The following is a 27,806-nucleotide window of genomic DNA, read 5'->3' on the forward strand; positions in this document are numbered from 1 at the left end:
TGATGACAAGGGATGGGAAATGCACTGTTCCCACTCTGCAGGGAATACCCGCTGCCGTGCTGCAGCCGACAAACCCATCCCTCAAACACTCCTTTGTATCGGGTATCTGTAATTCAAGCGTCAATCTGTGTGTGTTGGTTGTAGGTGATACCTGTCTAATTGTAGTCTAATTGTAGTCCTGTAGGTCTGTGTCCAAGATGGCTGCCGTGAAGAGAGAGTGGACGCTGGCGCGCTTTGGCTGCCGCTGCTCTCTCTTCACACTGTGTTTTTTGATTTTCTGTTTTTGGATTGAATTCTGTTTTTAATTTGTGTCTCTGTGATGTCTTTATTACCTGTTATATTCCGATTATATGTTTTTATTCCGATTACTATGTAAGGTGTCCTTGAGATGTCTGAAAGGCGCCCATTAAATACAATTTATTATTATTATTATTACCTTGTGTTGCAATTGCATCCTGATAATCTGACAATACTTTATTCCCAGCCTCTCTGGAATTTTCCTTCTGAAGACCTACTTCCTGAAATTCTTGTGCATGGAGCTTTCTTCGAGGCACAGGATATTATCAGTGGCATTTTGATGCTGCCTGATCGGTTTATACTTTCCCAGTGTTCACTTCCTTTCTCCCCAGACGCTATCTTAACATCCTTGCATCAACAGAGATGGATTTTTTTTCTCCATTTAAAAAAAGACAATAAAAATGTCATGCAGACTTTATCAACATCCGACAAATGGACAAGAGTAATGTGGGCGAAGTTAGTTTCATTGTACATGCTGCTGAAACACAAATAACATCAGCAAACGCTTCTTAATTAAGAGGTGATCCCCCGAGTTTGATGTATTGGTGTCTTTGTGTGAATGATACGGATTTACACGCTGGACTTCTCAGTATGACAAGAAACAGAGAAGAGGGCCTTGCTGTTCTGCTGCATCGGGCAAAGTTTCAGCAGGTTTCTGCATGCAGCACTTCGCACAGTTTGTTCTTCCCCAGTCATGTCATACAGCACTGAAACAGGCCATTCATTCAGACACCATGACCGCACTGATCAGTGCCACCCCTACATTGAAACATCATCTACCCACGTTCCCCAGAGATGCTGCCTGACCCGCTGAGTTACCTCTTCACTTCGTGTCCATTTGTGTATTAACCAGCATCTGCCGTTTTTTGCTTCTACTTCTTGAATTCTGTCGGCAACCCTGCTTCAACAACACTCTCCAGTTAAAAAACGTCACCCTCATATCCTCCTAAATCTCTTGCCCCTTGCCCTAAATCTAGACCTCTACATTCCCTCCCAACAATATACCTCCTTCTGGCTTCACATTTCACTCCATTTTTCTCCTTAACTTATAGCCTCTTTTGTCCCCTTTTCATCTTCAGCCTATGTCTACTCATCGACCAAACTCCCCCTTCTCCTGTATCCACCTAGCACTGGCCTAGCTTTGTCTCACTCCCACGCTCTCCCCCCCTCCCCCCCCCCCGTACAATCCGTCTGAAGAAGGATCCCAACCTGAAACGTCACTATCCATGTCGTTCAGAGATGCTGTCTGACCCACTGAGTTTTCTTTTGTAAACCAGCATCTGCAGTTCCTTGTAGCTCCTTTGGTTTTCTCTGTCGTTTATATGGGGAAAGGTTCCATGCTGTCTCTTCTGTCTATACATCTCATTATTTTATATACCTCAATTATATCCTCTCTTACCTCCTTTGCTCTAAGGAAAACAGACCCCCCACCTCTCCAATCTCTCTGCATAATAGACCAGACCAGAGATGACGTGAATGGCAGAGATGACATGAATACTTTTTAGATTCTCTGTGACAGTCTGCACACAACTCTCACAAGCCAAACAAGTTCTTGCTGAGAAGGGGGTTGGGCACAATCAAATGTGCCCCCCTCTGGGGTCATATGGAGATGAGAAAAGCTCTTGTCACCAATATCAGTAGCTCAACACTGCAGGAAGTCAGGGAAAGCCGTGAGTTTGCCAGTTGCGAAATTACCGAGAGAAAGTGTTTCCAGCATTTTCCCTTTTTAGTTCAGGCTAAGTGTGTGCCTGAAACGGTATTGACGGGCAGAGGCCTGGCCTACCGCCTGAGAGTGCAGGTATGGTGATACATGTTTAGTCCAAGTGTCTGCCTTCATCGGAAAGATGTATAATGTGCAGAGACTGACACTGGGGAGGAAGGATGGGCCATGCTGGAGATTATAACCTGGCTAGGCCTCTGGCATCTTTAAAGTGGATGCATGGTTGGCCCTGGATTAAATGGGTGTCAGGCTCATCCCAGCTAGTGGAGCAGGTTCTGATGATGATTTTCCCAGTGCTTTTAAGTGCAGGCCTGGTGTCCAAAGATGAAGGTTGCTGCAAAAGGATCATTGTTTATGAAAGATGAAAGTAATAGTTTGGAGGCCAGTCAGTCTGGCGGATTGTTGCATAGAAATTAGCATTTAATGTCGCAGTTTAATTATGCGTTATTAAGTGAAAGTCACTGAGAACCATAGGGTTATACAGCACGGAAGCCCCTATCCGTGACGTACAAGTACCCATCTAAGCTCGTTCCATTTGCCCACATTTGGTCCATATCCTGCTTAGATGTTCCTATCTACGTACCTAACTGTCTTATAAATGATATTATTGTACCTCTCTCAACCACCTGGCACCTTGTTCCATACATACCACCCACTGTATGAAAATTACTCCTCAAATTCCAGTTAAAGCTTTCCCCTCTCACCGTTATGGCCTGCAGTTCTTGATATCCCAAACCTAATGGTAAAAAAAACAGTGTGCATTCACCCATATCCATTCCCCTCATGATTTTATACACTTCAATAAGATCACCTCTCAATCTTCTATGCCCCAGGGAATGAAGTCCAAGCATACCCAAACTCTCTCTGTAACTTAGGTCCTCGCAACCTGCTGACATCCTCGTACATTTTCTCTGCACTCTTCCCATCGTATTTCCTATAGCACGGTGATCAAAACTGAACACAATTCTTCAAGTGTGGCCTCATCACATTCTTGTACATCTGAAACATGATATGTCACAACTTCCATACTCGATGCTCTGACTGATGAAGGCCAGTGTGCAAAAGCCGCCTTTACCACCATGCCATACTGTGACGCCACCTTCAGGGAATTTTGCACTAGATACCCCTGCTCTACAACACACTCCAGGGGCATACTGTTCACTGTGAATAGACAGTAGGTGCCCACTCGATCATGGCTGATCATCCACAATCAGTAACCCGTTCCTGCTTTCTCCCCTTATTCCTTGACTCCGCTATCTTCATGAGCTCTATCTAACTCTTGAAAGCATCCAGAGAATTGGCCTCCACTGCCTTCTGAGGCAGAGAATTCCACTGATTCACAACTCATCTCTATTCTAAATGGCCTACCCCTTATTCTTAATTTGTGGCCCCTGGTTCTGGACTCTCCCAACGTCAGGGACATGTTGCCTGCCTCTAGCGTGTCCAATCCCTTAATAATCTTATAAGTTTCAATAAGATATCCTCTCATCCTTCTAAATTCCAGAGTCTACGAGCCCAGTCGCTCCATTCTATCAACATATGACAGTCCCACCATTTTGGGAATTAACCTCGTGAACCTACTGCACTCCCTCAATAGCAAGAATGCTACAGGTCCTGCCCTGTTGTGTCTTCCCAATATGCAACGCATTGCAGAGTCCAAATTAAACTCTATTTGCCATTCCTCAGCCTACTTACCCAGTTGATCATGGTTCCATTATCGTTCTTGATAACTTTATTCACTGTCTGCAACACTGTCTTGTGCTGAGTTTGACATCCTGATCTTAAAACATACTTTTCCTCAGACAGCCAAAGTCCATGCTGCCACATTGAAGGTAAGGATGATTTTCCCCATCAGTAACTGCCTTCCCTAAGAGGCACCTCTCCCATGGATATTGCCGCTCGGTGATGTCGTTCTAAGGGTTCCTCGAACAGCTTACGAGGCTCTTGTTTAATGTCCTTTGAGAGGGGAGATTATCCAGGTGTTGTGTGCTGTCTCATCACTGTGAGCATGTGAGCTTCTCATCACCGATACCGTATCATGCTGCACGCTCACTCAGGAAGGACTCTGCCAGATTGTTGTATCAGGTCCAAGAGTGCACCTGCACCCCTCAACTTGTGCGGGGGTATTGGAAAACACCACAGTGTTGCATGAAAATCACCAGGCAATCACTACAAGTGTAATATTTACACGCACCAGTGAAGTTGCGAGAATGTTTCACAACAGGATTTGCATAATTTGTATCTTGAACCTCCATCAAATCCCTTCCCATTAAGACACTTCAGTGACAGTAAGGATGATGAGGAATGCAACCACTATTTGTGAACATCTTTGAGTTCTCTTCAGGCCTCGTTGCTTCTGCCATGTAATCATCTCCTGTTTACCACTGTGTTGCACGTAGTAAATGTGTTCCAGCATTTATTTTTTTTTGCCTTCTCATCACTGATACGCTCAATGATCAGACTTGTTCACAGATGCCTTCTGACGAGCTCAGTGTTTCGAGCCTACTGTCTGTGCCCATACGGCTGAGTAGCTCCGTATGCATGGTTTTACTGATTTCTATGTTGGTGTTATGCTGCTAAAATCGACACTGATTTGTAGTGTGGTGATATTTGAATGATGTGTGAAACTCCCTGAGGGAGAGAACTTAAAATGCTACTGCCTGTGCTGATACTGCCACTTCCTCCCAGGTTCATTCATTCGGAGATTTTGTGAGTAACAGCTCGGGAGGAAGTATTACCTGACTGGTAAACCACATTGGCACTTGTTGCTGATAGTGACAGATGAATTGGATGGCTCAGTAGTATGACCAAGTGGGAGCAGTGCCACCAAAGGACTGCCTTCCCTGGGCCTGAGGACACTCTGTCAACTAGTCACTTAGGTGGCTAATTAGCCTCAAATTACAAGCTACTACTAGTGGCTACCCTCCATACACTGCGCCTGAGGTACGCACTGCCTAACAAATACCCTATCTGCAGTACAACACATGCCGTGATACTCCTGTATCCAGTGAAGCATGGAATAGTCCCTTCAACCCTCAATGTCTGTGCAAAATATGGTGCCAAGTTAAACTATTCTCCTGTGCCTGCATGTGATTTTTATCCTTCCATTCCCTGCATATCCATGTGCCTATCTAAAAGTGCTTGAAATGCCACTATTGTATCTGCCACCACCACCACCACCTCTGGAAGTGCATTCCAGGCACCCACCACTGTTTTTAATGTTGCCCCACACATCTAGTTTAAACCTCTCAGTCCCTCTCATCTTAAAGCTCTGCCCTCTAATCTGACATTTCTGCCCTGGGGGGAAAAAAGGTTTTGACTGTCTGCCTCCTATGCGCCTCATAACTTCTCTCGGTTCTCCCTTCAGCCTCTCCAGAGAAAACAATCCAAGTCTGATGGCTAATGTTCTCTAATCCAGGCAGCATTCTTCAGGGAACGGGGGTTCCCCTCCCCCACCATAGATGAGGCTCGCACCAGGGTCTCCTCCATACCCCGTAACACTGCTCTCTCTCCCCATCCCCCCCCACTCGCAACAAGGGCAGAGTCCCCCTGGACCACACCTTTCACCCCACTAGCCGGCACATACAACAAATAGTCCTCCGTCAGTTTCGCCACCTCCAACGTGACCCCACCACTCGCCACATCTTCCCATCTCCCCCCCCCCACCCCGTCTGCCTTCCACAAAGACCGCTCCCTCCGCAACTCCCTTGTCAATTCTTCCCTTCCCTCCCGCTCCACCCCTACCCCAGGCACTTTCCCTTGCAACCGGCAAGAGATGCTACACTTGTCGCTTTACCTCCCCACTCGACTCCATTCAAGGACCCAAGCAGTTGTTCCAGTGAGACAGAGGTTCACCTGCATCTCCTCCAACCTCATCTATTGCATCCGCTGCTCTAGATGTCAGCTGATCTATATTGGTGAGACCAAGCGTAGGCTTGGTGTTCATTTCGCCGAACACCTCCGCTCGGTCTGCACTAACCAACCTGACCTCCCGGTGGCTCAGCACTTCAATTCCCCCTCCCGTTCCGTATCCGACCTCTCTGTCCTGGGCCGCCTCCACGGCCAGAGCGAGCAACACCGGAAATTGGAGGAACAGCACCTCATATTCCGCTTGGGGAGTTTGCATCCTGGTGGCATGAACATTGAATTCTCACAATTCTGTTAACCCTTGCTGTCTCCTCCCCTTCCTACCTCAGCCCTCGGGCTCCTCCTTTTTCCTTTCTTCTCCCCGCCTCCCCCCCACCCCCTATCAGTCTGAAGAAGGGTTTCGGCCCGAAACGTTGCCTATCTCCTTCGCTCCATAGATGCTGCTGCACCCGCTGAGTTTCTCCAGCATTTTTGTGTACCTTCGATTTTCCAGCATCTGCAGTTCCTTCTTAAGCACTTTGTCTACTCCATTGCGAAATCTCCTCAAGGTTTGCCTACTTTGAAGAAGTTCTCCACCTCCCTCCGGAGACAGTTTCACAACCTCCTCTCTAACTGCTCCCTCTCTGTGATTTTCCCCCCCCCTTCCACATCCTTATCCAGACTCGATACCACAGCCACATTTGCTTCCTCTGGGTATGCCTGCGCCTCCATCACATACCTCATGGCTTCCAGTTCCAGTTCCCTACATCCCAGTTCGGACCCAAGCCAGACTATCGGTACCGACTTGCTATGTACCGGCATACCCAGCAATTCTCCAACCGGGCATTAAGATCCACCCTGGCCGCGATGCGCCGGCACCAGCAGGACCTCGCATTGACACTCCCGAAACTTCAGGCCTCACTCACCCAGACCTGCAACGGACCCCAACTATACTTCATCCGCCGGAAGATCCACCTCTTCAATCAACGATTCCTGGCCCACCTTAACGCCACTAAGGATATGAAATTAGCCCGCCTCCAGGCCGCTCCCGCCGCCGACACTCCACGACTCGACCGCCCGCAGGCTCCGGGCCCCAATTCTGGCCCTCGCCGCCTGCCTGAGTCCCGCGGCGCCATCTTGGCCACGAGGAGCGCCTCCAGTACTCACCAGGACGCCGCCTTCGCCGACCTCCACGTCGATGTTGCCGCCGACCTTCGCCCAGCCTCGCCGGTTCAATGGTAACTCGGACTTTCTCCCCCTCGCCGATTCCTCCGGCTATCGCCACCATAACGCAACCGCCGAACCTCGCCGCCTCCCGGGATCGCCTTACCTCATCGCTGCACCGGGCCCATCTGACATTCCCGCTGCACTGGGCCCGCCGAATATCCGGGCCCGTCCGGGCCCGTCCAGCATCGCCGTCGCACCGGGCCTACCTAACATCGCCCCCGGACCGGGACTCCCCAAACATGGCCACCGCACCACACCCTACTCACCTCGTTGCCTCACCGGGTTGGCCGCCCCACCGACCATCCGTCCACTGGAACCGCCCACGCATCGCCCGCCGACCCGGACTCCACTGCCCACGGACTCCTACCATCGGGTCCGCCGAACCTCGCCACACCACCTCCCTCCAGCAGCCCACAGCCGTCGCCTTACCTGCAAAACTGGACCCAGCACCAGGCCTGAAGCCTCCACGCTGCTGATTCACACTCCTCTGGGTTTGACTGCACTGGGTCCTAGTGCTAAGTCTGCCCAACCCTGGTAACCTCAGTGGCTGTTCCACTGGGTCTTCCGCATCCCCCTCAAACTATTTGACCCCTGGTCTTCCCTACCACACTACAGCCCTCATACCACCCCCCCCCCCCCACCCCCTGACCACCCCCTACCCCCCCTACCCCACATCGCCTCGTCCTCAGTCCACTCACCTGCCTTCCTCCGGCCCCAACCCCCATCCCTGCCGTGTGTTCACCATCACCCCCGACCTCCCCCTCTCCGACACCCAATGGTAGGTCCTCAGCAGAGGTCTTACCTTTGTCCCCCTCCGTCCCCACCTCAATGAGTTCCGCGCCCACCACGACTTGGAGCTCTTCTACCGTCGCCTCCGCCTCACAGCGTTCTTCCACGGGAAGGAGTCCTCGCCCCCCCATTGATGACCCCTTTTCCCGTCTCCAACGAACCCCCTCCTCGTGGACCCCCCCTCGTGGCCCTCCAGCTTTAGACATTTTTATCCAAAACTGCCGTCGCGACATCAACCGCCTCAACTTCTCCACTCCCGTCTCTCTCCAATCTCTTTCCCCCCCCCCCCCGAACATGCTGCCATCGACTCACTCAGCAACAACCCAGACTGGGTTATCAAACCCGCTGACAAGGGACGTGCCGTGGTAGTCTGGAGCGTCAATCTCTACAAAGCTGAGGCCACGCGCTAACTCTCGGACGCCCCCTCCAACTTACCCCTGGACCATGACCCCACTGACGCGCACCAGGCCACTATCTCTAGCACCATCATCGACTTCATCAACTCCGACGCCCTGCCCCCCCCCCGAGCCTCCAACCTCATCGTTCCCCAGCCCCGCACGGCCCGATTTACCTTCTCCCCAAAACTTCGGGCCTCACTCAACCGGACCTGCAACGGACCCCAACTATACTTCATCCGCCGGAAGATCCACCTCTTCAATCAACGATTCCTGGCCCACCTTAACTCCACTAAGGACCTGAAATTAGCCCGCCTCCAGGCCGCTCCCGCCGCCGACACTCCGCGACTCGACCGCCCGCAGGTTCCGGGCCCCAACTCTGGCTCGCGCCGCCTGCCTGAGTACCGCGACGCCATCTTGGCCACGAGGAGCGCCTCCAGTACTCACCAGGACGCCGCCTTCGCCGACCTCCACTTCGATGCTGCCGCCGACCTTCACCTGCCCACCGATGACGCCCAGCCTCACCACTTCAATGGTAATTCGGACTTTCTCCCCCTCGCCGATTCCACCGGCTATTGCCACCATAACGCGACAGTCGAACCTCGCCGCCCCCTGGGACCGCCTTACCTCATCGCCGCACCGGGCCCATCTGACATTCCCGCTGTACTGGGCCCGCCGAATATCGCAGCCGCACCGGGCCCATCCAGCATCGCCGCCGGACCGGACCTACTGAATATCGCCGCCGGACCGGGGCTCCCTGAACATGGCCGCCACACCGCACCCTACTCACCCCGTTGCCTCACTGGGTTGGCCGAACCGCGCCGCCCCACCGACCATCTGCCCACCGGGACCTCCCACGCATCGCCCGCCGACCTCCACTGCCCACGGACTCCTACCATTGGGTCCGCCGAACCTCGCCACTCCACCTCCCTCCAGCAGCCCACAGCCGTCGCCTTACCTGCAAACTGGACCCAGCACCAGGCCTGAAGCCTCCACGCTGCTGATTCCCACTCCTCTGGGTTTGACTGCACTGGATCCTAGTGAAAGTCTGCCCAACCCTGGTAACCTCAGTGGCTGTTCCACTGGGTCTTCCCCATCCCCCTCAAACTATTTGACCCCTGGTCTTCCCTACCCACACTACAGCCCTCATACCCCCCCACCCCCTGACCACCCCGTACCCCCCCACCACACACCGCCTCGTACTCAGTCCACTCACCTGCCTTCCTCCGGCCCCAACCCCCATCCCTGCCGTGTGTTCACCATCCCCCTCGACCTCCCCCTCTCCGACACCGAACGGTAGGTCCTCAGCAGAGGTCTTACCTTTCTCCCCCTCCGTCCCCACCTCAATGAGTTCCGCGCCCACAGTCCTCGCCCCCCCTTGATGACCCCTTTTCCCGTCTCCAACGAACCCCCTCCTTGTGGCCCTCCGGCTTTAGAACTTTTTATCCAAAACTGCCTTCGCGACATCAACCGCCTCAACTTCTCCACTCCCCTGTCTCACTCCAATATCTTTCCCCCCCCCCCGAACATACTGCCATCGACTCACTCCGCAACAACCCAGACTGGGTTATCAAACCCGCCGATAAGGGAGGTGCCGTGGTAGTCTGGCGCGTCGATCTCTACAATGCTGAGGCCACGCTCTAACTCTCGGACACCTCCTCCTACTTACCCCTGGACCATGACCCCACTGACGAGCACCAGGCCACTATCTCTAGCACCATCACCGACTTCATCAACTCTGACGCCCTGCCTCCCCCCGAGCCTCCAACCTCATCGTTCCCCAGCCCCGCACGGCCCGATTTTACCTTCTCCCCAAAATCCACAAACCTGACTGTCCTAGCAGGCCCATTGTCTCTGCCTGTTCGTGCCCCACCGAATTCATTACCACATACCTTGACTCCATCCTATCCCCCTTGGTTAAATCCCTCCCTACCTATGTTCAAGACACCTCAGACACTCTCCGTCGTCTCCGCGCATTCCATTCTCTAGACCCTCACCCCCTCATCTTCACCATGGACATCCAGTCACTCTACACCTCCATCCCCACCAGGATGGTCTCAAAGCCCTCCGGTTCTTCCTCGACCGGAGAAGCAACCTAGACCCGTACACTGATACTCTCCTCCGCCTAGCGGAGCTGGTCCTTACCCTCAATAACCTCTTGTTTGACTCCTCTCATTTCCTCCAAATACAAGGCGTAGCTATGAGCACACGCATGGGCCCCAGTTACGCCTGCCTCTTTGTCGGGTACGTCGAACAATCCTTGTTCGAGGCGTACCATGGCCCCATCCCTGACCTCTACCTCTGCTACATCGACGATTGCTTTGGTGCCACCTCCTGCACCCACACACAACTAACTGACTTCATCCACTTCACCACTAACTTCCATCCGGCACTCAAATACATCTGGACCATTTCCGACACTTTCCTACCATTCCTTGACCTCACTATCTCCATCGCAGGGGATAGACTTCTGACCGACATCCGCTATAAACCCACTGACTCCCACGGCTATCTGGACTACACTTCCTCCCACCCTGCTTTCTGTAAGGACTCCATCCCCTATTCCCAATTCCTCCGTCTACGCCGCATCTGCTCCCAGGATGAGGACCCCACCATTCGCCGCATCTTCCCATCTCCCCCCCCCCCCCCCCCCCCCCCCCCCCCCCGCTCCCTCCTCCTCCTTTTTCCTTTCTTCTCCCCCCTCCCCCCACCCCCTATCAGTCTGAAGTAGGGTTTCAGCCCGAAACATTGCCTATCTCCTTCGCTCCATAGACGCTGCTGCACCCACTGAGTTTCTCTAGCATTTTTGTGTACCTTCGATTTTCCAGCATCTGCAGTTCCTTCTTAAAAGCTTTCTAGTAAACCTCTTTTGCACCCTCTCCAATGGCCCCACATCCTTCTTATGATGGGTTGATACCTTGCCCTGGTGTTATACAGTGACAGTACTATAGAGTGTCTTTAGACTTTAGTGAGGCATGGAAACAGGCCCGTTCGGCCCACTGAGTCCGCGCCGATCAGAGATAACCCCATACACTAGCACTATCCTACACATTAGGGACAATTTACAATTTTGGCTAAGCCAATTAACCTACAAACCTGTGTGTCTTTGGAGTGTTGGAGGATACCTGAGCACCCAGAGAAAACCCACGTTGTTTCACAGAGTTAACATATACAAACTCCGTATAGACAGCACCAGTAGTCAGGATTGAACCCGATACTCTGGTGCTGTAAGGCAGCAACTCTACTACTGCACCACTGTATCCTCTTGCTCCCCATCATGTAGCGATGGAACTAAAGGTACTGAACCTGGTGTTATGTATGTAGTGACAAACATGTACCCAATGGGGTCACGTTGTCTCTTTACAGTCATTTCCATGTTTGTTCTCACTGTGTTTGTTGTTTGTGCTCGGTGTCCGTTTCGCTGTTGCTCTTTGCCGGCTCTGACTGCCTGCGTGTGTGTTACAGGTGAACAGGATAAGTGTGGATGGGAAGCAGCACGCTGACGTGGTGACGGCCATTAAGAACGGCGGCATGGAGACCTTGCTGCTGGTCGTCGATCCAGAAACGGAAGAGTTTTTCAAAAAGTGCAAGATTTCACCAACGGTTGCCCACCTGACAGGTAGGGTGGGGGCTGGCATCTCCATAGCAACAGTGCTGGGGTGGGTGGTGCAGACATCACCATAGCGGCATTGCTGAAGACATGTAGGCACCACCAGACAGTACTGGGCAAGTGGGTATCACCATGGTGGAGACATAGGACTGGGTGGGAGGGCTTCTCATTGGCGACTGAGGCTTAGCCATGGTGACAGGGTGGGAGAGGGGCATCGCCATTGTGACATGGTGGGCTTTGCCATGGCAACAGGTCATTACCATTATGACACAGCTTTGCAATGGCAACAAGGTGGGGGCGGAGCTTTGCCATGACAACAATATGGGGGCGGGACTTTCCCATGACAACAATATGGGGCGGGACTTTCCCATGACAACAATGTGGGGGCGGAGCTTTCCCATGACAACAATGTGGGGGCGGGGCTTTGCCATGGCAACAGGATGAGGCGGGGCATTACCATCGGGTGCAACTTAAGGGTACGGAGAAGATTTACGGGGATGTTGCCAGGGCTAGAGGGTCTGAGCTATAGGGAGTGGTTGAGTAGGCTGGGACTCCATTCCAAATGATTCAGCTCCGAGGCTTTCCATTCACCTGGTCTCCTGCAGGGAATCAGCCCGACCTGGTGACCTGCACCTGTCCCCACTGCAGCACCGAGATCGATTGCCAGTGGTCCGCTTTAGTCAGCTAACTCTCAGAGCCTCTGTCTCCGATCCCCTCTCCCCACAAGTTGCAAGTAAAACGACACACTCCTGTCTTTTAGAAACAAAGTAAAAACGGAAAATAAAGTTTATTTCCAATAAAAAGTCATAGAGTGATCCAGCATGAACACATGCACTTCAGCCCAACTTGACCTTCAGCCCAACTTGCCCACATCGACCAATATGTCCCAGCTACACTGGTTCCACCTGTCTGCGTTGGCCCATATCCCTCCAAACCTGTCCTATCCATGTACCTGTCTAACTGTTTCTTAAATATTGGGATAGTCCCAGCTTCAACTGGCAGTTTGTTACATACACCCACCACCCTTTGTGTGAAAATGTTACCCCTCAGATTCCTATTAAATCTTTTCCCTTTCACCTTGAACCTATGGCCACTGGACCTCAATTTCCCTACTCTGGGCAAGAGACTTTGTACATCTACCCGATCTATTCCTACCATGATTTTGGTAGGAATAGAGTCTTAAGAAAAATCTTCGGCTCCCTCAGTTTTGTATTTGATGAAGCCCGCAACACTGGGCATCAATTATCCAAAAGGCATAAAGTGCTGGAGTAACACAGCAGGACAGGCAGTATCTCTGGAGAACATGGATCAGTGATGTTTCTGGTCGGGACTCTTCTTCAGACTCTTCCAGCCAATCACCCAGGTTACCTGGGCAGCTAGCCAGGCTTGGAAAGGTGGACACAGTCTTGGAAGAGGGGCTCTGTGGAAATGGACAGTGCAGACAGAAAGATTGGGGGAGAAAAGAAAATTGTGAAGGGCATTGTTGGGAAGAGGGCAAGTGTTGGAAGAAAGGGCAGGTGATGAGAGTCTAGGCCTCAGCGTGTTGAAGCGTGTACATGGTTCACTGATGTTAATGGTCGGTGGAGTGAGGGAAAAAGTTCTTGAAGATTGGAGTTGATGAGATCAGTGAAAGTTCCTGATTGTTAAGTGGATGAGTGATGTATGCCAGGACAGGGTGGCCACAGGGAGTGGGGGGGGGAGGGTTGTGGAGGGGGTTTTCAATTGAGAGGTAGAGCAATGTGTGGAATGGTAAGGTTAGTGTTCATTTGACAAGGCTGGCACCAGTCTCTGAGTAAGGAGCTGTGCTGAACTGTCAGGCATCCCAATGTGAGCCTGCAGTCACAAACTATTGCCTGATTTTGGGTTTAAAACGCTCAACATCTGATGTTCACTTACTGTTGACCATTATCACGGCCTTTAAGGGGATCCAATTTAGCAGCTGGTGCAAAATACAAAATATAGCACCGTTTACCATAACAGGCGCAAGTTGGGTAAAGGTTCCCGGTGAGGTTGGACCAGGTAATTTCAATTACTGTGTGGAGAAGGATGGGACTTGTTCAGGACAGGTGAACAGTGACTTGGCAGAGTCGTTGGTAGCAGAGACGTGGAAGGGACTATTGTACTGAAAGAAAATGAGGCTACGGAATAGAAGAGAATCTAACATGTCAGTGACAGCATGGGCCGTGGAGGAGTTTAGTTTAGTTTGGATACAGTATGGAAATGAGTCCTTTGGCCCATCGAATCTCTCCCCCCCCCCCCCCCCTCCCGACATTTGATCACCTGTTCACAATGTTCTCCCACATTCATTCGCTCCCTACACACCAGGGGCAATTTACAGAGGATAATTAACACACAGAGGCTGTGGGAGGAAACTGGAGCACCCAGAGGAAACCCACGCATTCACAGGGAGAACAAGCAAATTCCACACGGACACCACCCAAGGTCAGGATGGAACCCGGGGCTCTGGTGCTGAGACCCAGCGACACAACCAGTTACACCACTGTGCCGCCCTTGTAGAAAGTTCTTGCAGAAAGCAAGGATCATAGAATCCGAACTGAGGGAGGCCATTCTGTGTTGGCTCTTTGAAGGAACTGTTTAACCAATTTATTCTCCTGGGGTTTTAGCATTCTCACAATTTGTATCTACTCATTTATATCAACAAATTGCATTTGAAAGTAAATATTAAACCCGCTTCCACCACTCTTCAAGCAGTACATTCCAGTCCATTTCAACTCGTCAGGGAACAGACATCTAATTTCCCTTTTGATTCCTTTGCACCCTTCCCCCCCGCCCCCAAGATAATGCCTCACAGTGAGCTGCCTTTCCACACATGATGAAGGCATGTTGGATATTGCATGAAGAGCACGCAAAGGTCCAATAGTCTTGGTTGTTTTCAGTCCTTTTCCAAGGCTGCCATTTATTACACCACTCTGGTCACCATGAGCTGCTGACTTGAACCCCCTACGGTCACCCACACCTCTATTGGAGAGGGTGCTGCAGGATTTAGATCCAGCATTAATATTTTTCTAAATTGGGGATACTGTGTAAGTTGTAGGGAGCCCGTGGGTGGTGATATTCCCAAAGGCCTCCTTGTTGGTAATGGTTAAGGGTTTGAGAAGGGCTGTTGGAGACTGGGCTAGCTTTGGTACGTGGTACACACTGCAGCCCTCCAGAGTCAGTGATGGAGGTGTTTCGGGTGACGAGGACGGGAGGGCTACCGTGCCTGGACTCCCCACTCCAGGCTAGTGGGGAGTATTCTGTTACACTCCTGACTTGTGCAGCCACTTCTGGGATTGTCTGTAGAGGCTGCACGTAAAACCAGACCAAAGATGTTCCAATGCAGTGGTTGAGGTTTGGTGGCAATGAGGTAGATGGAGCAGGGAGAGGATTGGGCACTGTATACTCGAGTTGAGGACATACTGTACCATGGAGCGGTGAAAACTACTGTTGAGGGAGGTAGATAACTGAGTATGTGCTGGGTAGAGAGGATGGAGGGATCAGGAGGAGTCGCACAGCACGGAAACAGGCCCTTTGTCTCAACACGTTCATGTCAACCAAGATACCCTATCTAAGCCCAGTCTCATTCTCCTGCATTTGACCTTTCTGCCTCTAAATCTTTCCTACTCATGTAGCCCAAACGTTTTTTAAATGCTGTTGTTATACCGGCATTAACCACTTCCTCTTGCAGCTAGTTTTATAGTCACATCACCTTCTACTTAAAATGTTACCTTTCGGGTTCACACCCAAGGAGGTGATGGATTCTACAAACATAAGGCCTGTGGCCTTCTCCCCTGTTCTCTGCACAATATCCCTTGTGCATTGTTTTATTTTATTATTTTTAATTATTTATTGTTTTATTGTCAGCAATGCTGTGATGCTGAAAGGAAATTAATGTACGGGCTTAACCACAGCAAGAATTTATTGGAGGTTGGCTTGTTCAAGAGGACAAGTCTTGGATTTGCATTGCGCCATTCACAACCTTGGGAGATCCCACGGCACTAAACAGGAAATACTTATGCAATGTACACACTGTTGAAGGAAAGTAGCTGTGTTGCAGATGAACCTCCCCCTCCCCCCAAAATTGCAGTGTGATGATCTGCAATCAGTTTTGGTTGTGCTGGTTTTTTGGATACATTTTGACCAGGACTCTTGTGACTACAGTCTTCTTCTTCTTCTTGCGTATGGCGTGCACAGCCTAAAGTTGTAGGACAACTTGTTCTATTTGATTGATAAATGTGCACGCCAGGTTGATTGCATTCGTCGAAACAGGGCGGGCCACGTGAAGGTTGCAATCTCCCACCCCATGACTACAATGGTCAGCAGACAGTCACTTTGATTCGCTGACTAGCTCTACCTCCCCATGGCTGCACATGAGAGAGGCCTGAAGGCCTGTTAAACTCTGAAAGAGCTTCAGAAAAGTGAGGAGGTGTGCAGTGAGTTCTGAGGAGACGGGCACTTGCTCAGGGTGCAGCGAGGTGCCTGCTCAGCAGATCTTGCAACCTCTGCAGATGCACGGTGTGGCTTTTATCTGATGTGTGCACTGTACTCACTGTCTCTGTACTAACAATCTCGGTGTCACCTGCACCCTCAAATGCAAATTAATTTCCCCCACAAATTTAGCTCTTTTACTACATTTATGTTGTTCCAGGATCACACGAGACTAGGTGGCAAATGTTAGCAGGTATCATATCTTGGTTCTTGGTTTCTTGGTCCTCCAAAATATTCCAAATGGAATTTATACTGGAGATGGGAGCAGAAAACACACTCTGCTTCTAGCCGTGGTTATTCCGCCTCTTCATTGCTGTATTGGGATAGAGACCTCGTACACTGTCCTTCTAACGATCACAAAATTTAAGGCATTCATTATTTCCTTAATTTTTCCCCTTTAAAAATCAGCATCACTTTGTTGTGGCTTTATCTTCCTCCTTGCTGAATTAATAAACCTGGAGTTTCTATCTATTGTTCCCAGTTTAAAAGAAAGTGGAGACAGTATTTGAAAGTACATTCATAATAATTGACTGATACATTGCAAACAGTTCTTCTACATACTAATGCCAGCTCCTTTGTGCCACTCAACAGCCCTGGAAGAAGACGAGTTGACTTAATCTGCCTAAGCAGAAGAGTTAGAAACAAAGAACTGTAGATGCAGGGTAATACACAAAAGGACGCAAAGTGCTGGAGTAACTCAGCGGGTCAGGCAGCATCACTATGTATAGATGATGTTTCGGGTTGAGACCCTTCTTTAGACTGTAGCAGTTTGAAGAAGGGTTTCAATGTAAAATGTCACCTATCCGTGTTCTCCAGGTATGCTACCAAATCTGCTGCGTACACTCCAGCACCTTGTGTCTTTTTAAGAAGAGTTGATTTAATTGCGCCATGATGCTACGTCAATTCCCAAATAATTCCACTGCCCTGCCCTCTCCCGACAGTTTTGCCTCAATCCCCAAATTAATCACACTGTCCAGCTCTCTTCCCACAGACCAGTATAAATCCCAAACTAGTTCCATTGCTACTAATTGCTCACTCCTTACACTATTCCCATGCCTGTACTTTGTGTCATCAGTAAATTTGACTAATGTTTGCTGTACTCCTGTCCCAAGGGTGTTTACCAAGGGACGGGCAAAGTGGGGTTGCTGAAACCGCCACATCCCAATGGGATGGATTGTGTATGGGAAGAAGGTGGCGATTGTTATCCACCGTCAAGTTTCTTGATTGCAGTAGTTTGGGCAACTTGGAATGAGTTTGTTGGAGCCCTGTTGGGCTCCATCCATCTGCTGGAGATGATGGTGCGCCTGGCCTTCAGGGACTTGAACCACATGCTGTTGTGGTGGATCTCTGCCTGGAGGTTCTTTTCCCCACCTCTCGTGGTCCTCAGCAGCCGCTTCCCAGTTGTCAGTGCCATTTGGAACCAGTAACACCAGAAAGGATGAGACTGTCAGCTTGGAAAGAAAGTGACATAGTAAAAGTACCCTGCACTGGTTGGTAGAGAAGGACTAGCTGGGCACGTGAATAAGTGGATGGGAGTAGTACGTGTCGCTGGTTGTTTCTACCCTATCCACAACTACAGCGCGATAGAGAAATGGGTAATGAGCAAATGGAGATGGGTTATTTCAGGAGGGTCCTGTTTGTATCGGAGAGGAGAGAGAGAGCAGAGTTTGGCAAGATGTGGTGAAATAGCCTCATTCATGGTGGTGATGCAAGTTCAGACCTTGAAGCACATCAAGTCTGAGCTTGTGTGGCAGGAAGTGTCAGCGTAGTCTTCCCCACTACCCTCCTCTCTCGCTCATTGGTCTCTTGCAAAGGCACAGCAGTGGGACAAGTTGTGTCTCAGCCATTCTGGCCTCTGATTATGGGACAACTGCCAGCAGCACCTGGCTTTGGGATGCTGAGTGACATGGTGAGGGGGAACATTTATTAGACAGATATTAAATCAACATACTTGTAGCAAGCATGCTTGAAATTGTTGCATGCAATAAACAGACAAGTGTGGGCACCCATTGATTTCACCTCAAACAAGCTCCCATCTCCACCTCGCTTTAACCTGACTCCCAAATCCACAAGATTCTCTGCCTCTCTCTGCCTCTCTCTGCCATGATGGTAGAAATGAGCGTGAGGATGGAAAGGTTGAGAGAGTGCAGCCTCTGCTGGCTGAGCTGAGAAAGGGTTCGTATCTTAGGAGCAGTTTGCTCCATTATGGGAGATCGCAGGCACAAATAAATGCCGCAGAAGTATCGTCACTGTTGTAATGTGACTTCCGTCATTAAGTCAGCTGTGGGGAGTTTCCCTGACGATTGCACAATGTTCAGTTCCTTTATTGACTGCCCTACAAATGGGGCTGAGCATGGATGCAGCAGCAACCATGTTCCAGCATGGGGCTGAGCAGCTCACACAAGAGAGAGTCCACCACCCGTGACATTGCAGTGATGCGACCATAGGAGACGAGTAACTGGGCTGGAAACGAGCAGAATATTAAGTGTTGCTTTGTTGTGTTTTGCAGGACCTCTGCCCCAGCCGATTGTGAACGGAGAGGCCGACCAGAAGGTAGGACCTGCTGCTTATTTACACTTGGTGGGGTTGAGACTGCAGTGAGGTCCGGATTCACCTCCTTTACCCGCGTTATGTCCCCTTGCAGTGAGACCCAGTCACTCGGCTGCTATGTAATTCCATCTGCCTAGTCTGGCTGTCCTCTGCTCTATTACTGTCCTCGCCATCACTGCCTCCACTCCACCCAAGCCCCACCCTCCGCTGCCTGCACTCCCCGCCCTCCGTGTTCCCACCCTCTTCTCCCCATCTTGCGGTCAGCACCGCCCACGCGCAATCCTCTGACCCCCCCCCCCCCCACTCCGAAGAAGGTACGCTCCGCTCTCCACACTGCCCACCCTTTGACCCTCAGTCCCTCTGTCAGAGGGACTGAGGGTCAAAGGGTGGGCAGTGGCCTTTGTTCCTCCCAGTTACTGTATACGACTTCCCAATGCGCATTGCCGTGCATTTGTCAGGGTAAAATTGCATCTGCCAATGTTCTACGCAGCTTGCCACCTCTCTGCTTTGACTGTAGCCAACCTTCCTCGCCATCGACAACACTCCCCACCTTCATGCCGTCCCATTATTGCTGCCCCCTGGGAATTGTGCTGATGATTCTCCAATGTTTTGTCCCGTCTCGCAGGCCAACGGGAATGTGTCGGCACCAGTCACGCCCACATCAGAGCCGTCTTCCAACTCTTCCTCTTCACCCTCCACCCCAACCACTCCAGCCAGGGAAGCCGGCAGCCACGCGGAGGAGGTAGGTGTCACGTTTACTTCCGGCTCTTCGTCACGAGTCTCAGGGTCTTCAGTGGTACTTCACCACCAGCGAGCTGCCTCCAGCAGGGTCCTATGCCCCTGGGCTGCTGAACCGGGACTCCTGGCATCATGGTCTGGCCTTTGCTGAGTAAATCTTCCCGAGTCTCAGTTCACAAGCTGGGGTTGTACTCCTGACTTCCCTGTGGCGGGGGGGGGGGGGCCACGTGCAAGAGTAGTTTTTTTAAAGTTTTTTTTCCTTTTTCCGTGAGCTTGGTGAACCAGCTTTTTTCAATCAAAAAATGTATTCAATTATTAAAAATAATATTTACAGCACAAAAAAACAAAACAGAACCCAGCACCATCATACACGACAAACAAATATACTAAAACTATTATACAGCTATATCCTTGTCCATGATGCATTCAACCCAGCTGTCCCAGAAATCCCCCAGGGTGTGATAACCAGCTTTTTTTTTTTTTTTATAAACCAAAAAAATTATTCAATTATTAAAAATAATATTTACACTACAATAAAACTAGCCAGAACCCACCACCATAATACAATACAAACATGTATCCATAATAAACTACTATACAACTATGTTACAATCCTTGAGGATGCATTCAACACCCTGCGGAGACCAGCGGTCCTGGAACTCCCTCAGGGTGCCCGTAGACAGGTCGTATTCCCTTTCTAACCCCACCCAGGCAAGGACGTAACCCCGGAAAAGGGGCAGGCAGCTGGGTCGGGTAGAGCCCTCCACTGTCTGGCGCCGTGACTCGCGGATGGCCAGCTTGGCCAGGCCCAGGAGCAACCCAACCAGGACATCTTCAGCCCTACCCTCTCCCCTACGCACAGGGTGTCCAAAGATGAGGATGGTGGGTGAAAAATGCAGCCAGAAGGCAAGGAGCAGCCCCTTTAGATATTCAAACAGTGGCTGCAGCCTCACACACTCCATGTACACGTGGTACACAGACTCTTCCAGCCCGCAAAAGTGGCAGTCTGTGAACCGCGAGAGAAACAGGTTGCAGGGAACACCTCGGTGCAATACCCTCCACCCCAGGTCCCCAATGTAGAGGGGGAGAATCCATCCCTTCGCAACCGGAAGGCAACACCGACCGCCACTTGGTGTCCGGACGGTGGACCAGGGCGAGGAAGTGCAGGGTGTGGAGGAGGAGCCTGTACAGGACACGCCTCCCTGCGTCTCGGAGGGAGACGAAGGGTGTCGAGGAAAGGCGGCTCAAATTGTGTGGGACCGGCTCCCGGGATGGATTACGGCGCCTGGGTCCGATGAGTACTTCCGGCTGAGCGGGGGCTTGCTCAACCACAAGTACTCCACACGTTTGAGCCCCCCCGACACCCGATGGGGCGGGACAAGGACCAGCTGCTCCCACGCCCGGGCCGTCACCCTCCGCCGGCGGAGGGGGGGCCTGGTCAACGGCAACCAGGTTCCAGACTCTCAACAAGTCCCTGTAGAAGCCAGGCATCCCCATCAGGACCGCACGGCTGACGCCCACCATCGGGATCCGCGTACCTCCTTGAAGGCAGCGGCTCCGTTGGAAAACGTGCGTCGCCAGCACGTGCCACCTGGGAGGATGCCCTGAGTACAGGTATCTCTGCAAGGTCCTGAGGCGGAGAGCCGCCAACTTGGTGCAAATGCACACCAGCGACTGACCGCCCTCCTCGATCGGGAGACTCAGGACCGCTGCAGAGACCCAGTGCTTTCCGTTGCCCCAGAAGAAGTCCACCAACTTCTTCTGGATGATCCCATCAAAGGTGGCTGATGGGACCAATGTGGTCAATTTGTACCAGAGCATGGAGGCCACGAGTTGGTTAATGACCAACACCCTGCCCCGGTAGGAAAGCACTCTGAGGAGACCCGCCCAGCGCCCCAGTGCAAGAGTACTTTGGTGCTGTGAATATCTGCAGTCTTGGCAGTGCCTCAATCAGCTGGGTCACTAAACCAAAGCTGGGCGACCCTCTAAGATGGAACAAACTCTCCCCTGCCATTGTTTAGTTCACAGATACAGAATGGAAACAAACCTTTTGGCCCACCCAGTACTTGTCACTCTACTTTCCCATCCCATAATTTTACAGCTAACAATTAACCCACAAACTCTCACATCTTTGATTTGTGGGAGAACACCAGAGCACCCAGAGACAGCCCACGTGGTCCCGGTCACAGGGAGAACATGCAAACTCCACCAAGATCAGAATGAAACCTTTGGTTTTTGGCACTGAGAAGCAGCAGCTCTACTGGCTGCACCACTGTGCCACCCAGTTATTTACAGAGCGGCAGTGTCTGGATAATATTTATCACTTGGCTAACATTACTGAGGTAGATAATTTGGTCATTATCCCAGTGCTGTTTTTTTTATCTTGCGGCGCGTGGATCGACTGCCATGTTTCCTGCATCAGGGCCATGACCGGTCCATTTACGGTGGCTCGTTAATGGCGGATTGTTAGGGTGTGAAGTGCTTCGGGGTGGTGAAGGGATCCCCTCCCTGTGTGTGGAGACGTGGTCCCTCAGCCCTGGACAGGCAGGTGAGGGGGAGACTGACTCTGCTTTGTGTCTAACAGCCCCCCGGTGACGTGGAGACCAAGTTTACCGAGATGGGCCTGGACCTCAGTACGTCTGCGGCAGCTGCGAAGGAGAGGATGCGCTCGAAGCGGCTGAGCAAGAAGGCGCCGCAGATGGACTGGAGCAGGAAGAACGAGCTCTTCAGCAACTTGTAGAGCCGCCCGCCGGGGACTCTCCTCTGCCCGCGCCGCGGTAACTTCACAAAAACGTAATCTGTCTGGTAATTTGTTTTCCCAAACCCAGCTAATCTTAACCAGTGCATTCCGAGATATCTGATCGGCGAGCACTCCCCATCTCTGGGTTAATTAAATCCCCACCTCCCTCAGGACAAACCCAGGCCTGGCCCACGGTGGTCCCCGGCTGCTGTCAGCTGGGTTATTGTTCGTGGACTCCCCGTTACCCTGGGATAGCGGACCCAGACCTGACATCTCCCTGTGGATGTGTGTGTGTCAGTCTCCCCGTGGGGTTGTGCGTCAATCTGTGTGTGTGTGTGTGTGTGTGTGTGTGTGTGTGTGTGTGTGTGCGTGCGCGTGTGTGGTCTCGTCTCGTCTCGTCTCGTCTCCCCGGAGGTGTGTCTCGTCAGTGGTTTTCAGTTCACTTGGTCTGGGGATGACCCGCTGTCAGCTGGGGACAGCCCAGCATTGTGCCAGGGCTGCTGGGGCAGTGAGGCTCATGGCTACACTGGGGCACTAGGCTGGGATCAGCGCTGTAGGGCTATTAGCAATTAGGCTCCTCTTTGGGTTTTGGGGACTGTATCTTGTATTATCCTTCCCTTTGGTCGATCTTTCTGCTGCCTGCTGGAAATTAGTTGCATTAGCAATAATTAACTGGAGTCTTTAGTAAAGAGCCTGTTTGGTTCTGTTGGTGGTCTAGATTTCAATGAAAGTTGATGGATGTTGTACCATTCAACTCTATGATGCAATGTAATGGCAGATTCTGGTCAGCATGGGCTGATCCATCCCTCCCCAAAGCCCCAGTGCTGCCATTGGATTGCAACTGTCCATCAGTAGCAAAATGTGCCAACACAGCCTCAACCCACCAGCCAGGAGACGGCTCTCTGTGTGTGAACTCCTGAGACTGCATATCATACAGCCCCTAGGTCTTTGTTTGAGCTGTTAGCTCTCACACATTTCAAGAACCGCAAGTCTCTCTGGGCCCTTCAGCCCACTAACACCAGCTCTCCTGTGATCCCTCTGCTCCTGCACCTTGAATTGTATTTTCCTACATCACATTCCAAGGGAACAATGTTAAACATCTCACTCTTGCACTTTCACTCGCACTCCCTCCCCCCACACTCATGCATGCATTCCTCATGGTGAACAATTCATATTTGCTTTGAATCCTGCAAATTTAATTGGGTCACTTCAAATCTCCCTTACAAAGGCTAGCTAGCCAGTGGCAGAGTGAACTGTTTGCGATCATGAAAGAGACTTGTCTTTGGTGCGGAGTATAAACAGCCTCTTTGGCACTTCCCCATTGAGGAGCTAAAACTGCTGGACCGTGCGTGTCTGGAGAGAGATGGCTTTATTCTGATCTATTATCACTGAAATGTGCCATTTGGGCCAATTAACTCGCTGGGCAAAGATGAAGGAGCTGATTACATTTGTCCAATTAACAATGTCTTCATCCCTTTCCTCCAAATGAATCTTGTCTCTGGGCTGGTTTGTACGATCCTTTTGTTGACACGGTATAAAGGGAGTCCTTGTTGGCTGGTTTTATATTGTCAGTATTTTGTTAACTCTTTCCACCCTGCACACAGTGCTCCATCTCCTGCTGCTCCTGGACTGCAACGTTCAAGGCACCTGCTGAGCAGTGGGATCTGGAGCTGCTTGTACATGACTGTCACCTCTGGTGTTTATAATTTACTTCTATTGGCCACGAATAAGTTAGGATCTAAAAAAATTAATCAACTTTAAAATCTGTGAAGTTGCAATCTGGGCACACTATGTCAAAAGGAGTTTACGATTAGTAGTTAATTTAGTTTAGTAGAAGATGGGACATTGTGTAGGAGGTGCTGAATGAGATGACAATGCCAATGATTGGGTAGGAGTTGTGTTCATCCTCTCCCACTGAGATTGAGAAGAGATTTCAGAAGGTGGCTTTGGTTAGTCAATGTAAAGCTAAAACAGTTAGTTCTGAGGAGACAATGCAGTCTCTTGGAGGGGTGGGTAGAACCCAGTAGACTGTGCTGCCATTACCTGCCTCTAGTGGTTTAATGATGGGGTTTGTTGAGATCTGCATGGATAGGAGGGTGGAGATAAATGGGAGGGGCTGACAGAGGGCTCAGAAAGCAGGAGACTTAGATTTGATGGAAGGATCAGAGGGGCTGGTGAGGAGAGTTTTGTCACCCAGAGTGGTCTGGAACTCTGGCAGGCAGATGTAAACATTGAAACTGTGTTTGGGGTCTACCCGAGGGGCACAAGTCCTCACACTGCAAGACTCGTTCTCAACAGTGGCCCGAGAGACCTTGTCCACTGACAAAAATCCATCCTTCCTGCATGTGCCTCTCAGGCAGGTGCCTGAAACATTTCCACCACCGGTGATCTGCTCCCTAGATTCACAGTTTACCACAGGCACCACAACCTTTACACATTCGCTATCTCGAGCTAATCCTGTGAAAGTTTCACTCCGCCCTGGGATGGAGATCAGGTTGCAAACCTGAGTCACCCTGGTCTGTTTCCAAATGTATCTCATAATGCAATTTCCCCTTTGTTTTGCATTTAAAACATGTACATTGTTGTTTTAAGCACGGGTGGAGTGAGGAGTGTGGGTTCTGCCTGTTGGTTGAGTTGGGTTGTATTTGTCTACCTGATGTTGGCTTCTGTCAGTGGACCCTGTCTGATGTAGTCGAGTGCAGAGGCTCCCCCCAGGGTGGTGAACTTTAACCTGCCACCTCTGAAGGAAAGGCACCACCAGTCTTGGCGAGGAGGTGCTCCTCTGTGTGCTGGGTAGGAGACTAATTGTCTCAGTCTGAGTGAGGAAGACCAGAATGATTTGTGTCCAAATTCCAGTAACTGTAATTTTTAGAAACTATATTTTTATCAGTAAATGTAAATTTTATGAAATAAAAGTTAAGAATCAGCTCTTTCTCTGGTGTTTATCATTTGACTAAACATGAGGCCCATGGACTAGGATCCAGAGTGTGATCTGGGCACTGGGACCTTGTATCTATCTGAGATGCTGTCCACATCAATCCATTTGCACTGATCAAATAATCCCATTTTCTATCCTCCACACATTCTCACCAACCCCCCCCCCCCCCCCCTCTCACCTGCACTAAGACAATTTCCCACTAACCTCTAGACTTTGAAGATACAGTGTGGAAACAGGCCCTCTGACCATAGAGTCCACACCCGTACACTAGCACTAGCTATCCTACACACTAGGGGCAATTTACAATTTACTGAAGCCAATTTACTAACAAACCTGTAAGTCTTTGGCGTGTGGGAGGAAAGCGGAGCACCTGGAGAAAACCCACGAACAAACTCTGTACAGACAGCACCTGTGGTCATCAAGGGTCTCTGGCGCTATGAGGCAGCAACTCTACTGCTGCGCCACTGTGCCATCCTTCTCCCTAGGGATGTGGGAGAGAACCAAAGCACTTGGGAGAACCCCACATGGCTACAGCGAACACATGCAAACTCCACACAGACAGAAACCCAGGACAGGATTGAACCCGGGTTATGAAAGTAGTGAAGCAACAGATCTACCAGCTGTGCCTCTAAATAGTGCTACCTAACTAACCAGCATAACCAAGAACAGGGTCTGGGGGACAGTGATGTACACAGTCTGCTTAATAAGAGTTTAATGGGGCAGTAGTTAAAGAGATGAGCGAAGCAGAGGGTTCTGAGAAGGCAGGTAGAATGTTATAGCAGGGACATGGTCCAGGACACGATGTGGATCTGGAAGGTGGGGGTGGGAAATGTTCTTCCACTGATGGTCAGCCAGAAAACAATTGGGTGGAATCCGAAGTATGAGTCGGGCGGTGAGACGAGACCTGGGTTAACATCAGCCCCACAGCTTGAAGGGGTCCCGACCCGGAACGTTTTTCTATCCATGTACTCCAGGGAACAGCGTTGGGGTGGGGTTAGGGCGAGAGGACCCTCTGGAGGGTGCGGGGTGGGGGTGAAGGGACTCGCCCCGGGGTCTCGCCCCGGAGTCCCGCAGCTACTCGGCAGAGCAGGATGGTGTCAACTAGAAGCTGTCTCCGTGCTCCACCTAGTGGCGACAACAGCAGCGTGCAGCCCGATCAGCACGGCAGGTCGGTTTGAAGCAAAGCTATAATCTTTGGTTTGAAGTGCTCGCTGCCAACGTGTGTGTGATGTACCAGTCCGTGAACGTGCACCAGCATCACCCTCCAACGGATCCACTGCTTTGCAAGAAGATTTGGACATTCCACGTCCCGGTGACAGGGCCGTTCCTGCCCTCAGCGCCTGGCTTTATTTTGCTCCTCATTTCGGACTCCACAGATAGTTTGTAACCCTCTGGTCAAATCCCTTAATCGGGTTGGAAATCTCAGTAGGTTGTCCTTTAAAGTCGAGGAGGAGAACCCTGTCAACTGTTAAGTTGGTAACTTTGTATTATGACAATAGACAAAAGACAAAAGGTGCAGGAATATGCCATTCGGCCCTTCGAGCCAGCACCGCCATTCAGTGTGATCATGGCTGATCATCCCCAATCAGTACCCCGTTCCTGCCTTCTCCCCATATTCCCTGACAGCGCTATTTTTAAGAGCCCTATCTAGCTCTTGAAAGCATCCAGAGAACCTACCTCCACCTGAGGCAGAGAATTCCACAGACTCACCCTTCTCTGTTTCCTCGTCTCCGTTCTAAATGGCTTACTCCTTATTCTTAAACTGTGGCCCCTGGTTCTGGACTCCCCCAACATCGGGAACATGTTGTTTAAGAAGGAACTGCAGATGCTGGAAAATCGAAGGTACACAAAAATGCTGGAGAAACTCAGCGGGTGCAGCAGCATCCATGGAGCGAAGGAAATAGACAACGTTTCGGGCCGAAACCCTTCGTGTGAAGAAGGGTTTCGGCCTGAAACATTGCCTATTTTCTTCGCTCCATAGATGCTGCTGCACTCGCTGAGTTTCTCCAGCATTTTTGTGTACCATCGGGAACATGTTTCCTGCCTCTAGCGTGTCCAAGCCCTTAACAATCTTATATGTTTCAATGGGATATCCTCTCATCCTTCTCCAGAGTGTACAAGCCCAGCTGCTCCATTCTCTCAGCATATGACAGTCCCGCCATCCCGGGAATTAACCTTGTAAACCTAGCTGCACTCCCTCAATAGCAAGGATGTCCTTCCTCAAATTAGAGGACCAAAACTGTACACGATACTCCAGGTGTGGTCTCACTTGGGCTCCGTACAACTGCAGAAGGACCTCTTTGCTCCTATATTCGATTCCTCTTGTTATAAAGGCCAACGTGCCATTCGCTTTCTTCACTGCCTGCTGTATGGTGGTGGGTGTGTTTAGTATTGTAAATATTCTTATTGTAAAATATTATTGTAAATAATTGAATGCATTTATTTTTGTTAGAAAATAACTCCAGCAC

The 27,806-nt window shown here is 50.8% G+C and overlaps 1 protein-coding gene across 2 annotated transcripts in view; it reads left to right on the forward strand.

Annotated features, from left to right (window-relative positions):
- slc9a3r1 (SLC9A3 regulator 1) overlaps positions 1-22,746 on the forward strand; it is a 96,872-nt gene extending 74,126 nt beyond the window's left edge. The window contains exons 3-6 of one of the 2 annotated variants that reach the window (XM_033044452.1): positions 11,740-11,893; positions 18,882-18,925; positions 19,548-19,664; positions 22,242-22,746. In XM_033044452.1, the coding sequence (XP_032900343.1) occupies positions 11,740-11,893; positions 18,882-18,925; positions 19,548-19,664; positions 22,242-22,400 (474 nt within the window). In that variant the 3' untranslated portion in view covers positions 22,401-22,746. The remainder of the gene's footprint in view (positions 1-11,739; positions 11,894-18,881; positions 18,926-19,547; positions 19,665-22,241) is intronic. The other variant, XM_033044453.1, reaches the window with a different exon arrangement.
- The last annotated feature ends 5,060 nt before the right edge of the window (positions 22,747-27,806 follow it).

Source organism: Amblyraja radiata, chromosome 26 (assembly GCF_010909765.2).
Source record: "Amblyraja radiata isolate CabotCenter1 chromosome 26, sAmbRad1.1.pri, whole genome shotgun sequence".
Lineage (NCBI taxonomy): Eukaryota > Metazoa > Chordata > Chondrichthyes > Rajiformes > Rajidae > Amblyraja > Amblyraja radiata.